The following is an 18324-nucleotide window of genomic DNA, read 5'->3' as shown; positions in this document are numbered from 1 at the left end:
GAGAGGGAAGCTGTGCCATGGACAAGGAGAGGGAAGGAGGCTGCGAGGAGGAATGCTGAGTCCTGACACATCCGCGTTAAAATAGATACGGCTTTTTACATCTGTTGATGGCTCGATAATTAGTGTTAAATAAAAGCAAAGCTTCAGTATCTGCAACTGATATTTCACATATGCTGTACAAGACACCAGTATAATGAACACCCTCAGCCACGTTTTCAGAACATGATTTAAATGGTGGAGTTTTCCTTATGGCACAGGGTGAGCTACACTTCAGCAAATGCCCAGGAAGCACCAGACTCTGCCCATCACCTTCTGTTGGAGTGTACAGGCTGCTCTGCCCTGACTGCAGGTGACAAGCTCTCCACAAACTCCCTGAATCTCTTACAGACTTGATAATGAAATACATAAACTATGACCCTTATTGATCAGGGCTCACACTAATTAATTTCCCAAAGTCCTGTCCCAGCCTGCAGTGGTATCAATTAAAAAAAAAAAAAAAACAACAAAACCCACAAGGATGGAGACTTCAGTTGGCCAAAGGACCTTAGGGGTGAAGTATTTATCCCGTGGAAATCAATGCCAAGTCCCAATTGATTTGACTTGTGCACAGATGTTACCATTAGTCAAGTACATGGACACTGAGCCTCAAAAGTTTATTTGTTGCCAGAAGAGTTTCTCATGGACCTTCCCTCTGACCAATGTGCCTCTGAAGTGTCTGCCCAGGGCTAACAGTGTTCTCAGTGTTGTTCTGTGACAGGGAAGTGACCAAGAATATTGCTATGCTCATTCAAACATCTCAGGGCCTTCCTCACAATGGCACAAACAGAAAAGGGGGCAGGAGTTTGGCTTTTCATTTTTCCAATCCAATTTTTTATAAATATTTCCCACTGGCAGGGAACCAGTGCTCTGCAGTAACTCCAAGACTCCTCCCCACATTTAGCACTTTGGGTGACACTAATTTAGCTTAGTTATCCTAACGATGTTCTGGAGGCAGGGTTGGCCTAGTGAAGAGTCACCCCTCCTGCTCGCAGCTGGGTCACCAGTGTCCTCACCACACAGAGCCTGTGTCCCACCTCCGTGAGGGACACGGATGCTGCAGGGCCTGCTGTGATCCAAGGCAGGACTCAGCTGGGATGTCACAGGGAGCTTTCCACCCTGGAAACCTCTGGGAAAGGTAAAGCCCAGTGCCTCTTCCATCCCCAGTCTCCCTTGGATGGTTGGCAGAGGTGATCCCACAGTGAGAATTTGGCTGCAGCATTGCTGTGTGTCAGCTCCAGGCCCTACAATAGCAATGCTTCTGGATTTCTTTAACGTTTGACAGGGTATAAACTGGCACAGCTCTGCCCTTTTGCAGTGAAAAATAGGAGCTTTGCAAAGTGAGAATTGCTCTGGAGCATTACCTCTGAAACCTAAAGGCAACATCATAAAGTGTCAACATAGATTGCTTTTAATATCTTTTAAGTGGAAATAATGATCCAAGGTATTCACCACAATTTCAGACTGACTTCCATGCATCCTCAGTTGCCAAAAGTCTCCACGTTCAGCTGCCAAAACCTCCTCTTCCCTTCCAACAGTTTCTCCACAGCAGGTCTGGGTTGCCAATGCAAAACTCAGCATCACTGTGAAAACTGAAAAGGTGAAGATATTGTAAACCAAACCAAATTATAAACTAACTAGCATGAAGTCAATGGACTTTTTTGTTTTCGTATGGAATTTTTTGAAAAGCAGAGTTTATTTTACTTTAAATAAAGCTGCTACTGAATTTCCAGTTGATTTAGCCAGAACACAGAGAACACATTGCAGGATTTGAGTTGTGTTTGCTGAAATAGCCATGGCCTTGAACAGATAATATATTTTTCAGTAACATATTTCTCTGCCCACTGCAGCTCTTTTTTTCCTCTGTGCTCTCTCCAGATTGACTTTCACTCTACTTATTGCCTGCCTCATTTCTCACCCTATTTTTCCAGTTGGTTTTTTTCTTCTGCTTTCCTCAGTATCTTTCTCCCAGGTTACAAGCAAAGCAGAACCCAACTTTGGGCTGAACTTTTAAACCCACATCTTGAAATTAAATAAAACAAGCCCCTTCTGTCTCTGTGTAGCAGCAGCTTCCCAACTTGAGTCACTTAGCACTTTTAGCAGCTGCAGGATGGAAAAGGTCCATTGGAAGATGGTTTTTAGTGCTGGGGAGGTGCCACAGCAAGTAGGAATTATTCAGGAATAATGGGTTAATTAGACACTGTGTGGGTACCGGGATGTCCAACTCTCCATGAAGATTTTAGAGCATGTTCTTGGCTCTAAAATTCCAAGTTTAAGGAGCACGGGGGAGAAGCAGATAAGGGGCTCAGTGACCAGGCAGAGCCTCAGCAGCAGCTGGAGTTCACCCACAGAATGGTTCCCTGCAGGGTTGTGGCACCAGGGCTCCATCCACCCTTGTGTGTCCTGGCTTGCTGTGAGCCTGGGGGCGCACAGAATAAATCAGAGCTCACTTGCAGACATTTCCACGGCTGGAGGTGCCTGCTCAGAGGCGTGGCTGTGCCCAGCCCGTGTAACCCTGGCTGTTGTTGTTGTTGTGCTTGCAGGACGAATGCCTTAGTCCAGCTCTCCAGCCCAGCTCCGCGCCCGGCCCCGCTCGCCACCGCGGCCCTGACATTGAACTCACAGCAACCCGGACCGAGGAGGCTGCCAAAAAACTCCTGCTATTCTTCTTCATCCTCACTAACAATTTGGTAATGAAGTATTGATTTCCACTCCCCTGCTTATGGACGATATTAGATTTTCATTGATAAACTGCACTGGGGCTGTCTGGTCTCCACTGTCCCTTTTTGCTGTCACTAAAACAAAGTGCCACTGAAGTAAGATAATGACTGAGAACATTGATGTACTTATTTCGTCAATTTGTAACTCTTGACAGGAAAAAAAAATTCTTCATAGTTTAATGTCCAAGTGTGCTACACAAGATGCAGTCACATTGGAAGCTTTACTTTTCATGGTAATGTCCATTTCCTATTTATAACCCCTTTGGGATAGTTTGTCTAAAGGAAATGTTTCTATTCTGTGCAGCTATTACTGTTGCACCTGGGTTGCCCAATCCAGTCATTGCACTAGGGATCAATACATCACAGTAAGTACAAGAATTATTAAGTTAAAACAGATTCTGAGCCAAAAAACCTCTGAACAATGTTAATCTTCTGTGCAAGTTGTTCAAATAGTTATGCTTAACCATGTTGCTGCCAAAGATTTGTTTGAAATGGATTATTTTCAGTTTGTTTTATTCCTCAGATATATATATATATTTAAATCTCCATTACGGTTTATGACGAGACATATGGGATGGAGGGGTTTTTAAACAAAAGTACTATTGTTAGATTATTGAACATTATATAAATATAGATATATCTATATATAAATATCACTATATAAATATCTATATATAGATATAAAAGAATAAAAGTAGAGTTCCTTTCTCAGTTAGGTGAGTGTAAATCTGAAACCCTGTTGTGGTCAACAGAGTGACTTTGGATTTGTGCCACCAAAACTGGGATCAGAATCTGGTGTCCGAGCTCTGTCCGGCCCGGCCAGCACCGCCGGCCGCGCCTTCAAACCCACCCCGACCTGGGAGAAGGGGGCTACAAAAATGGAAATTTCAAATTTGTGCTTGTAACTTTTTTCATTAAAACTTCGAGGCCCCAGTTTTAATTTGTGGAATATTCACGTTAATAATGAGATCTAATTAAGACATCCATTAAAAGCCCGTTAAAGTTAATTTAACGTAAAAATTCCAATAGAACTGTATTAGATTTTCTCCATTAAATTAACGTTATGGATTTTTAACGGATGTCTTAATTATACATTATTATTAACGGGAATACTGTATTACACAGATTAAAATCGGGTCCCAAGTCAACTCCCAGAATCTTCCAGGATATGCCAATGTCACGAGTCCCACTGTTCCTAGTGCACTGCTTGGAAATCCAGGCACAGCCCCGCTTGCTCTCACTCAGAGACAACAACCTCCAGCAGACAAATCCATCTCTGCATTTAACGATGAACTTCCCCTATTCTCCAAGGAAAAATAAGTCTGGATCAAGTTGTAAATCGCTATTCCGTGGCAAATGAAATATTCAAAGTATGTGAGGCACAAGTGGAGAAGAGGCTCTTTCTCAAATCAGAAAGGGCTTTGGAGTGGCTTTTCCTGTTGTTTTGTTCGCGATGTTCAAGGATATAATTGAAGAGCAGCAGTCAGAAAATCAGACTAAACACGTTCCCTGCATTCCCTGTGGCCTGTGCAGAAGGGCCTGTTTTGGCACTGCTTGGGAAATTTTGACATGATCCCTAAACTCAACACGGAGGAGAAAAAAAGGCCCTTCTTATTTACCTCCTAGGGAAAGTGTTGCCCTTATGCCACATATAATAGCAAATTGCTTTTTTTATGGCATGCATAACCTAGATGGGAAAAAATATGGCGCTTGAGGGAAGGAGGGAAAAAGTAAATGAAGTTCCAGGAATGTCATTCTGAAGTAATGAGGCATGGACAGAAAATATACCCCTCACATCATCGGATTGAGATGGCAGTCGAAATAGCTTCATTGAAGTGTCAGCACTCATCCATCAATCAATCATCCACAAGGAAAAATAGCGACAGTACAACGGGGCGGCTTTTATGGGATTTACTCATGGGCATAGGGAATAGCAGCTCAAATGTAGTTCTGACATGAAAAGCAAGGTGCTGATATTATTTTTTATGATGGGAGGATCATAAAGTGAATTGAGAACAGTGAGGTCTGTCTTTGCTTAACCTATTCAACTGGAAATGAACGGAGCTCAACTGGAAACGAGCAGAGCCTTCAGATGGGTTAAGATTGAAGCCTGCACCATGCTGAGCACCGGCCATCGACAACAAAATTCTATTAAAGCAAAATCAATGCATTAGCATCGAGCTCCTCAGAAGCTGTTAAATTGCACAGCCCAGGCCAGAGTTATGAGGTGAAGTTGCACAAGGTGGGGCCTGTGGTGCCGACCCAAAGGCCACGAGCACTGCAGAAAATCACCCGGGGGAGAAACTGCACCTGTGGCTCCTTTCCCTGAGCTTTTGGGTGCAGGGAGAAAATACTGGGCTTCTCACAGCGTGTGGCAGGTGAAGCTCCCAGCCCTGATGCTGTCACTGCTGGGAGTTTGGCTGGTTTTTAATTGGATTCTCCACGCAGGGGTTTGCACCTGTGGCAAGGCCAGGCTGTAGGAATTCCCACATGGGGAGCTCTCGGGAGCCTCTTCCCACAAAAAGGAGGACTGGGGTCCCCAGCCAGCCCACAGCGCCCGGAGCTGGGGCTATTTGGGGCACCAGCTGCTCAGTTTTGGTGGGAAATAAGCCTTTATGGTGCCCTCAGGGTGACCATAGGGTACATGGCCCCACCCAGGACCCCGGAGCTGCAAAAGTTTGGGGAGATTTTGGAAAGGCCAAACCCCCTGAGGGAGGTCAGGTTTTGCTCAGGAGCCTTCACTGTGTGGGAGCAGCTACTCCGTTTAAAGATCTGGCCACAAACCTTCTCACACAGTGCTAAAGCTTGATTATTTTGCCTGCATCGCTGTCCTCGGGGAACGTTTTAGGTACACATTTGAATTAAGTGATTTTTATTTTTTTTTTACAATACGATATAAAAAAGGGAAAATGTACGTCTCTCCTCTCTTTTCTCTGTACGAAACTGGATGAGTTGATAGTTTTTCTGTCATATAAATCAGGTAGCACAAAAAATCATTGCATCTTTTCTCTGTCGTTGCTACTCAATATCTATCGTTCTGACTTTTATTCTTATTGGAGATCATCAAAACATTAATTAAAAGGCTGGTGATCAAACAGCCGAATATTTATGATTCACGCCCTTGCTTATTAACAAGTGGCATATTGATACACCACACATCCAAGCTGTTTATGCTCTTGCACTGAAATAAAGCAGGAAGAATTGTTACCCTTACACACTGCTTTGAAAGATTTATTCAGAAACCAGAGCTCCCTTCCCGCCACCATCCATGTCAAAATAAGCCATATCACCCGGAAAAAAAATGTTCTATTTTAAAACAGGGAGATGTAATTAGCATCCCTTTGGGGCCTAATATGTAAGAATTTCAGTGGATCAGTCTCAGGTGGTTTTCCCAGGTTTTTGTTACTTAAGCTGAGAGGGAGAAGGACACTTAACTTTAAAAATGGCTGTCATTAGTACAATAATAATTGTTGGGTTAAAAGAATATCTTTGAGAATCTGCTAACAAACCTGCCCAGTAATTACTTGTCAATGCAAGTTATTATGGGTTTTATTACCTACTTGTAAAAGTATTTACAAGACTGACCTCCCTAGCTTTTTTAGAGATGAGGGAGGATATAAAAAGTCATTTTAAAAATCAATAATTATATATTAGCACGATAGGGGGTGAAGCCTTCCAAGCCAGTTTTACAGGCGATTGAGTCAACTCTCATGCATTCAAATGGCAGGATTGTTTCCCTAATTTTTGGCCTCTTTTTCTTTCCTTAATCATGTTTTGATAAAGTGCCATATTTATCGATTACTTCATACCCGCAGTTCAGCTCCTAAACCAGAAGGGGATATTCCCACTGGGAAGCAGCCGTGCAGGATTTGCATGGAAAACGAGCTGCCCCAGGTGACCAGGACAAAGGAATCTTGGGGTTTTGGGTGGCAGCTGAGCTGCTGAGGGGACACTGCTCTGTGCTGGCTCCCCTGGCCTGATCCAGACACTCAGGGTCTTGCTGGGGGTGTTACTGTGGGATCAAACCCATTAAGAACACAAGGGAATAAGGCAAGCAGCCTGATTTTTGGCAGAGATTGAAGAGGTGGCTCTGGCTGGGCTGTCCCCTGTCCCCTGTCCATATTCCACCGTCACTCCGGGGCTGGCAGAGGGAGATCTCCATCACACAGGGCTTTTGTCCTCACCAACAGATATACGATGCAATTTATATTTAAAATTCTCTCTATAAAGACAGTATTGATCACAGATTCCAGATCAATACGTTGCAATTACAGCAGGCTTTAAAGGCCATCTGTCCCCAAGCAGGAGCGCCGTGTGAGCCACTTCCATGGATTGTCAGCAAGTGCTACTGGAATGTGCCCATCTTCTCCCAGCACAGACATGTCATTTCTGCTCCCAGGAAGTTGGGTTAGGAATTATGGAGCTGTGACTCCTGGGTATTGACCACCCCAGAGCCCCCAGACTGCTTCTCCTTGGGTTTCACAGCAGGGTCAGTGACACTGGGGTTTTCCTCACCTGGGTTTTCCTCACCTGTCGCAATTTGTCCCACAAATTTTTTTCTTGTCCTCAGCTGGAAATGGTCAGCAAGAAGCTCCTGAATTTCACTAGAGCTAAGAACATTTCCATGGTGGTGCTGAAGAGTTTGAGTTGGACATTGTGGGTGCAAACAGAGCCTTTTTTATGCCACAGAATCTTTTATGTTGGGAAAGATCTCCAAGATCATCGAGTCCAACCTTTGACCATTTGTGTCAGTTTGGACCAGTGCAATATTTTTAAACATAACAAAATAAAGGACATTCATCTAAAGGCAGATTTCAATTACATTTCATCAATGAGGTCTTAATTTTTCAGCACCTGAACTCAAGACTAGCCTGTTTGTTAATGGCCCTTTTATTCCAGAAATGCTTCCTGGGTTTTCTTTTTTTCTACATTTTATTTCTTCTTTATTTCCTGCAGAGGAAAGCATGTAGAATTCAGAATTCTTATTCTCCAGTTGTCTTGTGAAGGAAAGTGAAAGAATAAAATAATAAAAATAATGGGTTTGCAATGATACTGGAAGCTGACTCACCTTTGCACCCCACACTTGCTGTGCCACATCCCCCCATCCTCCCTGCAACCACCTCCCTCCCATTTCAGTCCAATGTCTGAAAAACAGAGGCCAGATTCTGGATGCATTTATTCCTGTGTAGATCCAGAGCCACCCTTTGAAATCCAGCAGATTTACCCTCTGTCTACTCAGCTCCAAACGCCATCCTCATGTCCCAACCTCAGATTCTGAACATATTTAGGCATTTTTGAAAACAAGTTCAGCAAACTTCAGTCCCTAGCTCCAGGCAAATTAAATCTCCAGTACTTGAGAAGGTTTTTAGTTATGTCAGGGAGGTGACTGCAAAACTTTGATATTGATGTGGCCATGTTTGTAAAATAACACCAGCTGTATCACTATAAAGCACTTTTACTGGTACAGCTCCCTCCGCTCTGCTGGACCACTTTTCTACCAGTGCAAGCACTTTCATCCCAGTATCCTTCTGCCTAGTGGTGGATTTTTTGCCCTCATTATGCCAGAAGAGATGTGAAGAGTAGATGAAGTTTCAGACAACACTCATTTCTTGTACCGAAATGTTTGCACCATATTTTCTTGGAGAGTATTTTTAAAAGTGAACTCGCTGTACCACTGGACTTAACTGCAGAGTAATAAACTTCCAGTTCATCATCCCTCTCAGCTCATGAAATGTCTTTAGGCCTTTGTAAAAAGCCCTGTTTGAGACAACAGATTAAACACTAATCCTGGCGGATCGCACAGCTCCACTTCAGTTCACACCATCGAGCTGAGCAAACTTTTTTTTCCTTTCTTTTTTTGATCTAAGTAAAGGCAACACATTCTTTCATTAGATTCCTTAGATGAGATAGCAGGGGGAAAAACGATCAGTATTTCATGAAGAAAATGACAATAACATCTTGCAAAAACGCAGCCACGTTAAAGGCAGGGAAGCTTTCCCCATCCCCACACGGCATCACACATCCTCCCAGCCGCCTGAAACGGGGGAGAGCTCTGTGGGCAATATTCTCACTTAGAACCTGCTCCAGGTAACATTTAACAATGGCACTTCTGTGTGTGTCCAGGAGGACGTGCAGGTGCACACAGACATTTCCACAGCACCCATCAGACGCGGGCACACAGGGGTGGGTGAGTGTTTGTGCATCCCTTCGGGAGCAGGCAGCGGCTCCGGGGCTGGGGCAGCAGCTGGGCACTGCTGGCAGCAGGAACCTGCAGGATGTGCAGGGCAGGATCTTGGCTCTACCCCGCAGCAGATGCTGGAATGTGCAATACAGGTTGCAAAAGCTGTCAAGCTCAACAGTTCTTATTTGGCTCAGGGTACTTCTCTGTCCTACGTCTCTGGTACAATGCGCCCTTTTGTCTTGTGCTCGGGCACCTCTTCTTAATCCTTTGTTGGTCTTTTACTCTGTGTGTTTGTTTTGGGTTTTATCACCTGGAACATGTCAGCAGGAATCAGGAGGGACCCACCCCCATTCAGCCATGGAGCACAGCTGGCCACACTGGTGACTTTGGATGGGTTTGCTCTGCCCCAGCGCCGGTGCTTCGTCACACGTTTGTTGTTGGCAGCATCCTCAGGTGACACCTGTGACCCGTGCTGTTAGGATCCTGTTTCGAAAACAATAAGGAAAATAAAGAATCAAAATCTCATTTCTCTTTAAAAAAACCACAAATGTATATACTCCAAATGGCAAAAAAAGCAAGATTAAACCCATTTTTTATATGAACAAGGCAGACGGGACTCCCTGGCGAGGGCCTGGTGGTGACTCTCCCTGGCGAATGTCTCGGTGCTCCTGCACTCATTTTGTAACCAGTGCATGCTGTACAGAACATATTGCCTGTAACTTAGAGAGGAGGGGGCCAAGCTGCTCCTCCTCGGGCACTGCAGCTTGTTTGGATGAAAAGTTGCGCCTTTGATGCATTTTTATACTGTACATATTTGTATATATTAACTATATTGCCATGTTACGAACACAGATTTTGTTATATTTGCTTGTTTCGGTTTCCTACAAAAAGAAAAAAAAAGGTCCATAATGGGGGATATTATTTTTTTTTTTTTTCCATAGAAAATACGCTTGTAATTTGTGTTTGTTTGTTTTCTTGGTCATCATCTTTTAATGGCTCATAAAGGATTGGAGAGGAGTTTTTGGAGGAACTGGGAGAAGCAAGTCTGTGTTTGCATGAGACCTGCCCAATTGCTGGCTAGAAAGGGGGGCGGGGGGAAGAGGGGAAATCTAAGCCAAGTTTTGCTTTTAAAGCATGCTTAGTCCCATGGGAAACTCATACATGTACAATTATTCTCTTTGTATTTTATCTAATAGTGCCTGAATTATTTTTTTTAATGTCTTCTTGGAGGAACAATTCATAATTGTCAAAATTTGAAACATTAGCTTAATTTTGTTTTCATGACCTCTCATTTCTTCTCCTTATTTATTTTGTTGCTGTTTATAATGGGCCCCAAGGCCATCTCTGACATTGCAGTGTTCTTCTTCCACATTAAGGATGTTTTTAAAATTACCAAGATTATTGAGCCAACAGGCTGCTTTAATCAAAACCATGTTTCACTTGGTTTGGATGATTATGAATGGGCCTTGCATGGGAAAAGCCCTTTCTGCTGGGAGGACCATACCATCTAGTGGCCCCAGAGCTTCATCACACGCAGCATTTCCCAATATTCACTTTCTCCAAGCCTGCCTGGCAATTTGGCTCCCAATTATTTGCTTATTATAACTAACTTCAACTAAACAAATTGATAATGTTAATGGCTTCCCCCCCCTCCCCCTTCGGTTGATTGCTAAATAAATTCGTATAATTTATACCAGAGGAGATTATTGCTTTTATTGTTTTGGGTTCCCCCAAACCAATTATTAACAATCAGGACTATGTATCTCATTAAATTTAAATCAGGTCAAACCTATTTATCTAAGGCCTTTTCTGATTTACAGGAAGATGACTGCATTCCAGAGCATTTAAGATGAATTTCTGTGTATGTTTTTGTAGCATTGAAATCTATTAATGGTGATTTTTTTTTGTTCTGTATTTTCACCACGGCAAATACATTGTATTAAAAAAAATCCCTCAACTTTCCCACCGAAAACATTACTTTTTATGCCCAGGGATTATTTTTTTTTAATAAAATCACTGCAGTTTTAGAACTGTAATTAAAGCCCTGAATAATAGATCACACATCTTTATCTGTTGTGTTTAAAAGGAAAAAAAAAATAGCCCAAACTGTTCACATAATCCTGAATGCCTCATTTCCATAAAAAAGGTTTCTATACATATATTATTTACATTTTTAAACATGGTAATTCTTCCCTTTGTGGCATAAAATGTCTCTTTTCCACTGCAGCTACTGGAAAGCGACTGCTCCCATCTGAAATGTTATCGTAATTTGCATCAGGAAACCCAACTGCAGACATTAAGGACTTGGGTGTGTTCAATTATGATTTTGCTGGAGGCTGTCCCTCATTTTAATGCTGCACTCATTGAACTACCTTTCTGAAATCTAGCTGATACGGCTCGCCACAGACATGCTTCACAACATCATTAGCTTTGCAAATGGCTTCATTTCAGTCAATGCAGACTTCGGGTTTTTTGGCCAATTGTAAAATGGAAATTTGAAAAGGGGGGGAAAAAAAAGAGAGAAAAAGGAAAAAAAAAAAAAAACAGATGCACTTAAAACATGAAAAGAATTATTTATATGATAAAAATATATTTAGATTTTCAAAGCACAAGACTGAACAGAAGTGCTCTTTTTATGCTTTCTGAAGATGTTACTGTTAAAAGTCTTTCTACATCAGGCTTAATAAATCTGTAATGACATTTGATGGATTGATTTTTGTGTGGGTTTTTCTTTTCTTTCTTTCTTTTTTTTTTTTTTTGCCTTTCTTTCTCTGCAGCGAAAGAAAAAGACTGACCTGGAGGGGCTGTGGGAGTGCAAAAACCACAGGAATGTGCCTGTTTCAGTAAAACTCACGCAGGATTTCTACCAGCTCTTTTCCCTTCAATAATAATAATTTAAAGTAAGAAAAAGAGATGGGGGAAAGCAACGCCACCACCCTGTGCTGGTTTCTCCCAATCTTTCCCTCTCCCTCCTGTGGCTGTGGGGTTATTTGTGGGGTGGGGGACACACCCCATCCCATCCCATCCCATCCCACCCCAGTGCTGAGCACACCCCACGCTCTTCTCTTTTTCTTAAAGTGATTTTTAAAAAAAAAAAAAAAAAAAGGAATATATTGCACACATTTCAAGAAACCCCTCTAGGGTAAAATAAAAAATATATATAGATGGCTAAAATAACAAATGAATCATAAAACTTCGAGATGGAAAAGGACTATTAGATCATCCCATTCATCTTGCTGTCTGCCAATCCAGGTTTGCTCTGCTCCCCTGGGCTTTGTCTCGCCTCTCTGGCTGAACTCCAGCCCTGGGTCCTCTGCCCCTTCCCTGCGAGCCCCCAATGGCTCGGGAATGTTTTATAGGGACGGGGCCAATCCTGCCTGCAGGGAGGCTCACCTGCAGCTCCCAGCCCGGGCATTTCAGTGCCCCACAAAGCTGGAATTCCTGGGATGGGAGGGGGTTTCACCTGCCTGTGGCATCCCTGGGTGTGGGGCTGGGATTGGGATTCAGAGGGAGCAGTAGGGATCCACAGGGATCCATTAAATCCACAGGGATTCACAGGGATCAACATGGATCAGCACGGATCCACTTAAATCCATAGGGATCCACAGGGATCAGCAGGGTTCTGTGGGGATCCACTTAAATCCACAGGGATCAGCAGAGATCCACAGGGATTCACAGGGATGTCACAGAAACCCACAGGGATCACCAGAGATCCACAGGGATCCACAGAAATCCACAGGGATTCACAGGGATCAGCAGGAATCCACAGGGATCCACTTAAATCCACAGGGATCCACAGAAATCCACAGGGATCAGCAGGAATCCCCAGAGATCTCCAGGGATCAGCAAGAATCCCCAAAGACCCCCAGAAATCCCCAGGGATCAGCAGGAATTCCCAGTGATCCCCAGGGATCCACATCCCCCCTGTGCCAGAGCCCTGGTGCCCCCAGCTCAGCGTTCCCAAATCCTGGAGATCCCAAAGCAGCTGGAGGCAGCTCCAGCAGCCTGGAGAGAGGCTCTGATTTATTCCAAGGGTTTGAACTCGCCGGTCTCCCTTTTTTTGTTGTTGTTGTTATTTTAATTATTGGTGATTCACTCCAGCAGAAGAACAAACAAACAAACAAACAAATAAAATCAACCCTTCAGCTCCTCAGATGGATGTTTTGGCTACAGGGCAGCTTTGAAAGCTCGTTCAGTTGTTTTTTGCTTTCTTTTTTTTTTTTTTTTTTTTTTTTACTGCTCCTCAAAACTGTCTTGATTTAATAAAAGTTAAATGTTTTCATAGGAAAATCAGGCTGGGTGGTTTGTGATTCTTTTATGTACAACACAAATATTACATTATTCAACAATTCAGGAATAATTTAATTCTGCCTACCTCTGCTGGGTGTTTCACAGTGGAAATGGCCTGGCAGAGGGGCCGGGTGCTGAGGGGGGACCCAGGGGACAGCAGCAGGAACGGGGCAGGCAGAGAGCAGAGCCTGGCACAGGCTGGGGACAGCTGAGGTGACACCTTCCTGAGGCTGTGGAATGGCAGGGAGGTGTCCCTTCAACCCATGGAAATGTCTCCAAGCAGCACCAGGAGGGGCTGGCAGGCTCTTCCCAGCAGTGCCCAGGAACCCCTGGGCATGAGGAGCAGGATGGGCATGAGGGGTGGAGCAGTGGGATGAGGAACAAGGAACATCAACTAAACCAAAACCTCACATCAGGACAAAGCTCCTGTGGAGGGGGCAGAGCCTGGCACAGCTCCAGGGAGGGGCTGGATCTCCCCCTGTGGAGACACCCCAAACCCAGCTGGATGAGTCTGTGCCACCTGCTCCGGGTGGGCTGGGTGATCCCATCCCAGTCCCCTTCCAGTCCCCTCCCAATCCCATCCCAGTCCCCTCCCAATCCCCTCCCAGTCCCAGTCCCCTCCTGTGGTGTGTGACCCCAGATTTGCTCTGCAGGCTCCAGGCACACCAGAGTTTTCTGCAGCCTGGGTGGTGACCTGGGCTAAGGCTCTGCCACCTCCCCAGGCTGTCCCACAGAACGCACCTGAAACCCCAAGATGTGAATTCTGCTCCCTGCCTGGAGGCCCTGCTGTGGCCAGGCAGAGCAGGGTGCACCTGGGGCTGGGCACTGCAGGTGGCACTGCACCGAGGAAGCATTAAATTACATAAAAGACAGACTTCCCAGAGAAATCCACCTTAAATACATTTCTTTTTTTAGACATGGATGCCAGTTTTACGTTAGTACTCAACTTTAATTTATTATGGTGCAAGTACAGCTACAGCTCCTCAGTTACCAGTCATGGCCCTCCACCAAAAAGTGCTTTTTGCTGTCCAACCATCACTTATTTCTACTTTTAAAGCACTCAAAACCAAATTCAGTCAATCTGGCCCTCTGAGTGAGCAGTGGTGTGGGGCAGCTCAGGTGGGATTAAGGTGTCCTGAGACTGGCTCTATAAATCCAGTGCCAAAAATCATTAACAAATCTTTAAAAAAATTAAAATCCAGAACCAAAACCAAATCCAAAGCATTTTGTGCACCAGCATATTCAATATTCCCCTTTAACTGACAAAAGCTGAACAGTGTCACGAGCGTTAAAGAATTTTGTTTGCTTATTTTTCCAAGCTAATAAAACACCAATAGCTCTGGCTAAACTCATCCAGAACATATTGAGGTTAAATTAACAAAAGGAGAAGCCCCTGAGCCCAGGCAAACAGCAATAATGCCTGGATGGAGAAGGGGGAAATCACATTTTTATATGAAAAGTCCATCTGCAAGCAATTGTGCTAATGCTTTAAAGATGATCAGCTCAGGCTTTTGGACTCAAACAGGAAAACAACTCAAAATCTTATCAGGAAAGAGATTTTTCAACCTGAAAACAGATTCTGTCAAAATGTCAAAGGCCCAGATTTAGGTTCTGCCAAAAGAGACTTTAACAAGACCCACTTTGAAGAGAAATGCTGAGTTCAATTACCTTTGAACCTCAGGAAACAGCTGGAGGGAGAGCAGAAATGCAGCCCCAAACACAGCCCTGAAGGGGAGCCTGAAGGAAACTGGAATTAAATAATGCCCAGTCTCATCCTCAGCCCCTCCACGAGCCCACCAGCACGGGACAGGTGTCCCACAAAGGTGGGAAACCCCAAAAATGAGCCTGGAAATGTTCCCTGGAGAGCCCAGAGCCATCAGCTGGGAGCAGGAGCCATCCCAGGGGCAGCGGGGAGGGGGCTGTGAAGAAACAGAAGGAAAAAAAACCAAAAAAAACCCAAAAAACCAAGTTTGGTGAAAATGTATTTCAGCGTTAATTATCATTTCACTCAGTTCTGATCTTCTCTTTTCCCAAACTATTTATGCTCAACTTTGACATTAAAATTTCATTGGGTTTGCTCAGATCTACTTTATTTAGCAATGTTTAATTAGACTTTTGAGAGCATACATATATATATTAAAAATTCAGAACTACCCTAAACGAAAAAATATTTCATGACAAAATGTGATTTTTTTTTTAAATTATTTTTTTCCTTTAAGTGCAAGCTCTTTCCTGATTTTCCAGAATCATCAGAGCCTGTGGTTTCCTTGGCTTACATGGACAGCTCAGGCTCCGCCTGTTCACTCTTTCCCACTTGTCCCACCGAAGGGATGAAATCACAGCAAAGTTCTTTGTAATTATTCAACAAGACAAAAAAATCAGTAATTAGGTCATGACTTTCAGAGAGGATTAATGAAAACATTTTACATGAGCAGAATTAGTTTTAAATGCCAGCGTGCCCCACAGTTACTGGTGAGGCTGGATCTGCCCGTGCAGAAGGTTCTGTCCTGGTGAAGCGTCCCGCGTCCAGCCCCATCCCGGCAGGAATTGTAGGATCGGCAGCCACCAATGGGGTTTGCCAGCCGCTAAATCCGCTCGGGGGGAAAACATTCCGGGAGATATCCATGGGGAGAGGAGGGAAATCCGGGATGACCGCTCGGGATGGACGGGCTCGCTCCCGGTCCCGGAGCTCCCGGCGGTGATTCCCGGCACCGAGCGGGCCAGCAGCGCCTTCCCCGCGGGCTCGGCGGCGGCTTTGGGTTCTTTGGGATTATTCGGGAATGCGCAGGGAGCGGGCTCGGGACGCGCCGCGGCTCCGGCTCCGCCGCTGGGCCCACACCGCCACCTAACGCCGGGAGAGCGGGAGCAACGGGAACGGGAATGTGGGAATGTGGGAATGGGAATGGGAACGGGAATGTGGGAATGGGAACGGGAATGGGAATGGGAACGGGAATGTGGGAATGGGAATGTGGGAATGGGAATGGGAATGGGAATGTGGGAATGGGAACGGGAATGGGAATGTGGGAATGGGAATGTGGGAATGGGAATGGGAACGGGAATGTGGGAACGGGAATGTGGGAATGTGGGAATGGGAATGGGAACGGGAATGTGGGAATGGGAACGGGAATGGGAATGGGAACGGGAATGTGGGAATGGGAATGTGGGAATGGGAATGGGAATGGGAATGTGGGAATGGGAACGGGAATGGGAATGTGGGAATGGGAATGTGGGAATGGGAATGGGAACGGGAATGTGGGAACGGGAATGTGGGAATGTGGGAATGGGAATGGGAATGTGGGAATGGGAACGGGAATGTGGGAATGGGAACGGGAATGGGAATGTGGGAATGGGAATGTGGGAATGGGAATGGGAACGGGAATGTGGGAACGGGGATGTGGGAACGGGGATGTGGGAATGGGAATGTGGGAATGGGAATGTGGGAATGGGAACGGGAATGTGGGAATGTGGGAATGGGAATGGGAATGGGAATGTGGGAACAGGAATGTGGGAATGGGAACGGGAATATGGGAATGGGAATGTGGGAATGGGAATGGGAACGGGAATGTGGGAACAGGAATGGGAACAGGAATGGGAAAGGGGTCCTGGAAGGGGAATGGGAATGGGAACTGAGCCCTGGAATGGGAACAGAGCCAGAGCCATGGAATGGGAATAGGAATGGGAACGGGGCCCTGGAACAGGAATGGGAACCGAGTCCCAGAACAAGAATGGGAATGGGAACGGAGCCAGAGCCCTGGAACGGGAATGGGAATGTGGGAATTGAGATCCGGAGCCCTGGAATGGGAATGGAGCTCTGGCATGGGAATGGGAATGGAGCTCCAGAGCCCTGGCACTGAGAATGGAGTCCTAGAGCCCTGCCCTGGCACCGGGAATGCTGCTCCAGTGCTTTTCCTCTGCCATTGGGAATGCTGTCCCCGGAGCCCTGGCACCAGGAATGCTGCTGCAGCGCTCTTCCCCTGGCACCGGGAATGCTGCTCCCAGAGCCCTTCCCAGCCCCTGACCTCCCAGTGCCCCCGATTCTGGATTCTCTCGGGATCCTCTCCCACACGGAGCCTCTGCATCCCCCGGAGGCCCAGGGACATCCCAGGGACATCCGAGAGCTGTTGGAACAACCCGGGTGAGCTCCTGGAGGGAGTTCTCAGTGCTGGGAAAACCTGAAACGGAGGGGAAGCAAAGGAGGAAAACTTCTGGAGGGGGAATATTATTCCCAAAATCCAGATTTCCTGTCCTGCAGAAAGGGCTGGAGTGGATTGGGGTGCTTTGATTTCACACACACACAGGATAAAAAGCTGCTGGGGCTGCCTGGGACAGCCCAGACAGAAGTGATCCCACAGCGAGGGTGGGCTGGGAGGACACCTCACCTTCCCCTTTGGATCCTCCAGGAAGGAGGAGAGCCTGAACCCAGAGCATTTGGTGTTTTGCTGCTCATCCCGGCAGCCTCCTCCATGGAATTCTGCTCCCCCAACTCTGGATTTTTGCTGTTATTTCACACCTGACCCAGTCCTGGACTCTGTGTCCACCAAACTAAGTAAAGCTGCTCACACTGCTGACCCTCGTTCCAGAGACCACGTGTCAAAACGGGCATTCTGCAATTAGCACGTGATTACTCAATCTGCATAATTACACGTGGTAAATCAATCATGCCGCAGCCTGTTTGGAACTGCCAGATCTCATTTTCCCCAGTAATCCTGGATCACATGAATATCTTCAGTAGGAACTACTACTTTAGATGTTATGAATTAATATTAAGATGAAATTGAATTAAATGTACTGATTTTAATGTCATGAATGCACTCATAACTATTTTTTTCCCCTGAGAACCATCTGCAATTTAGAGACTTGCTAATCCTAATTAAATGCACTTTTCTCAAGTGTGTGCAAATGAACAGAGAAATCTGCTCGGGAAAGCACTTGCATATTTTCCATTTTCACAAAGGGGGAGAAGAAACTGTTTGGTAGTTTAATATTAGCTCTTCCTCCTCAGTGAGAACGAGTTGCTTCCTTGCAATTTCAGGACAGTCAGAGCTGGATCTAAAGGGGAAATTTGCTAAAAGCAGAGAAAGAAGTGTTGGTGATGCT

General features: G+C 45.3%; 1 protein-coding gene across 3 annotated transcripts in view; it reads left to right on the top strand.

Annotated features, from left to right (window-relative positions):
- The window catches only part of TSHZ2 (teashirt zinc finger homeobox 2), a 210755-nt gene extending 199105 nt beyond the window's left edge, over positions 1 to 11650 (top strand). For 2 of the 3 annotated variants that reach the window (XM_064391754.1, XM_064391751.1), the window contains exon 3: positions 2580 to 11650. In XM_064391754.1, the coding sequence (XP_064247824.1) occupies positions 2580 to 2581 (2 nt within the window). In that variant the 3' untranslated portion in view covers positions 2582 to 11650. The remainder of the gene's footprint in view (positions 1 to 2579) is intronic. The other variant, XR_010348494.1, reaches the window with a different exon arrangement.
- Positions 11651 to 18324: the final 6674 nt, after the last annotated feature.

Source organism: Passer domesticus, chromosome 16 (genome assembly GCF_036417665.1).
Source record: "Passer domesticus isolate bPasDom1 chromosome 16, bPasDom1.hap1, whole genome shotgun sequence".
NCBI lineage: Eukaryota > Metazoa > Chordata > Aves > Passeriformes > Passeridae > Passer > Passer domesticus.
The sequence above is the reverse complement of the archived record's forward strand: the minus strand, read 5'-3'. Positions and strand labels throughout refer to the sequence as shown.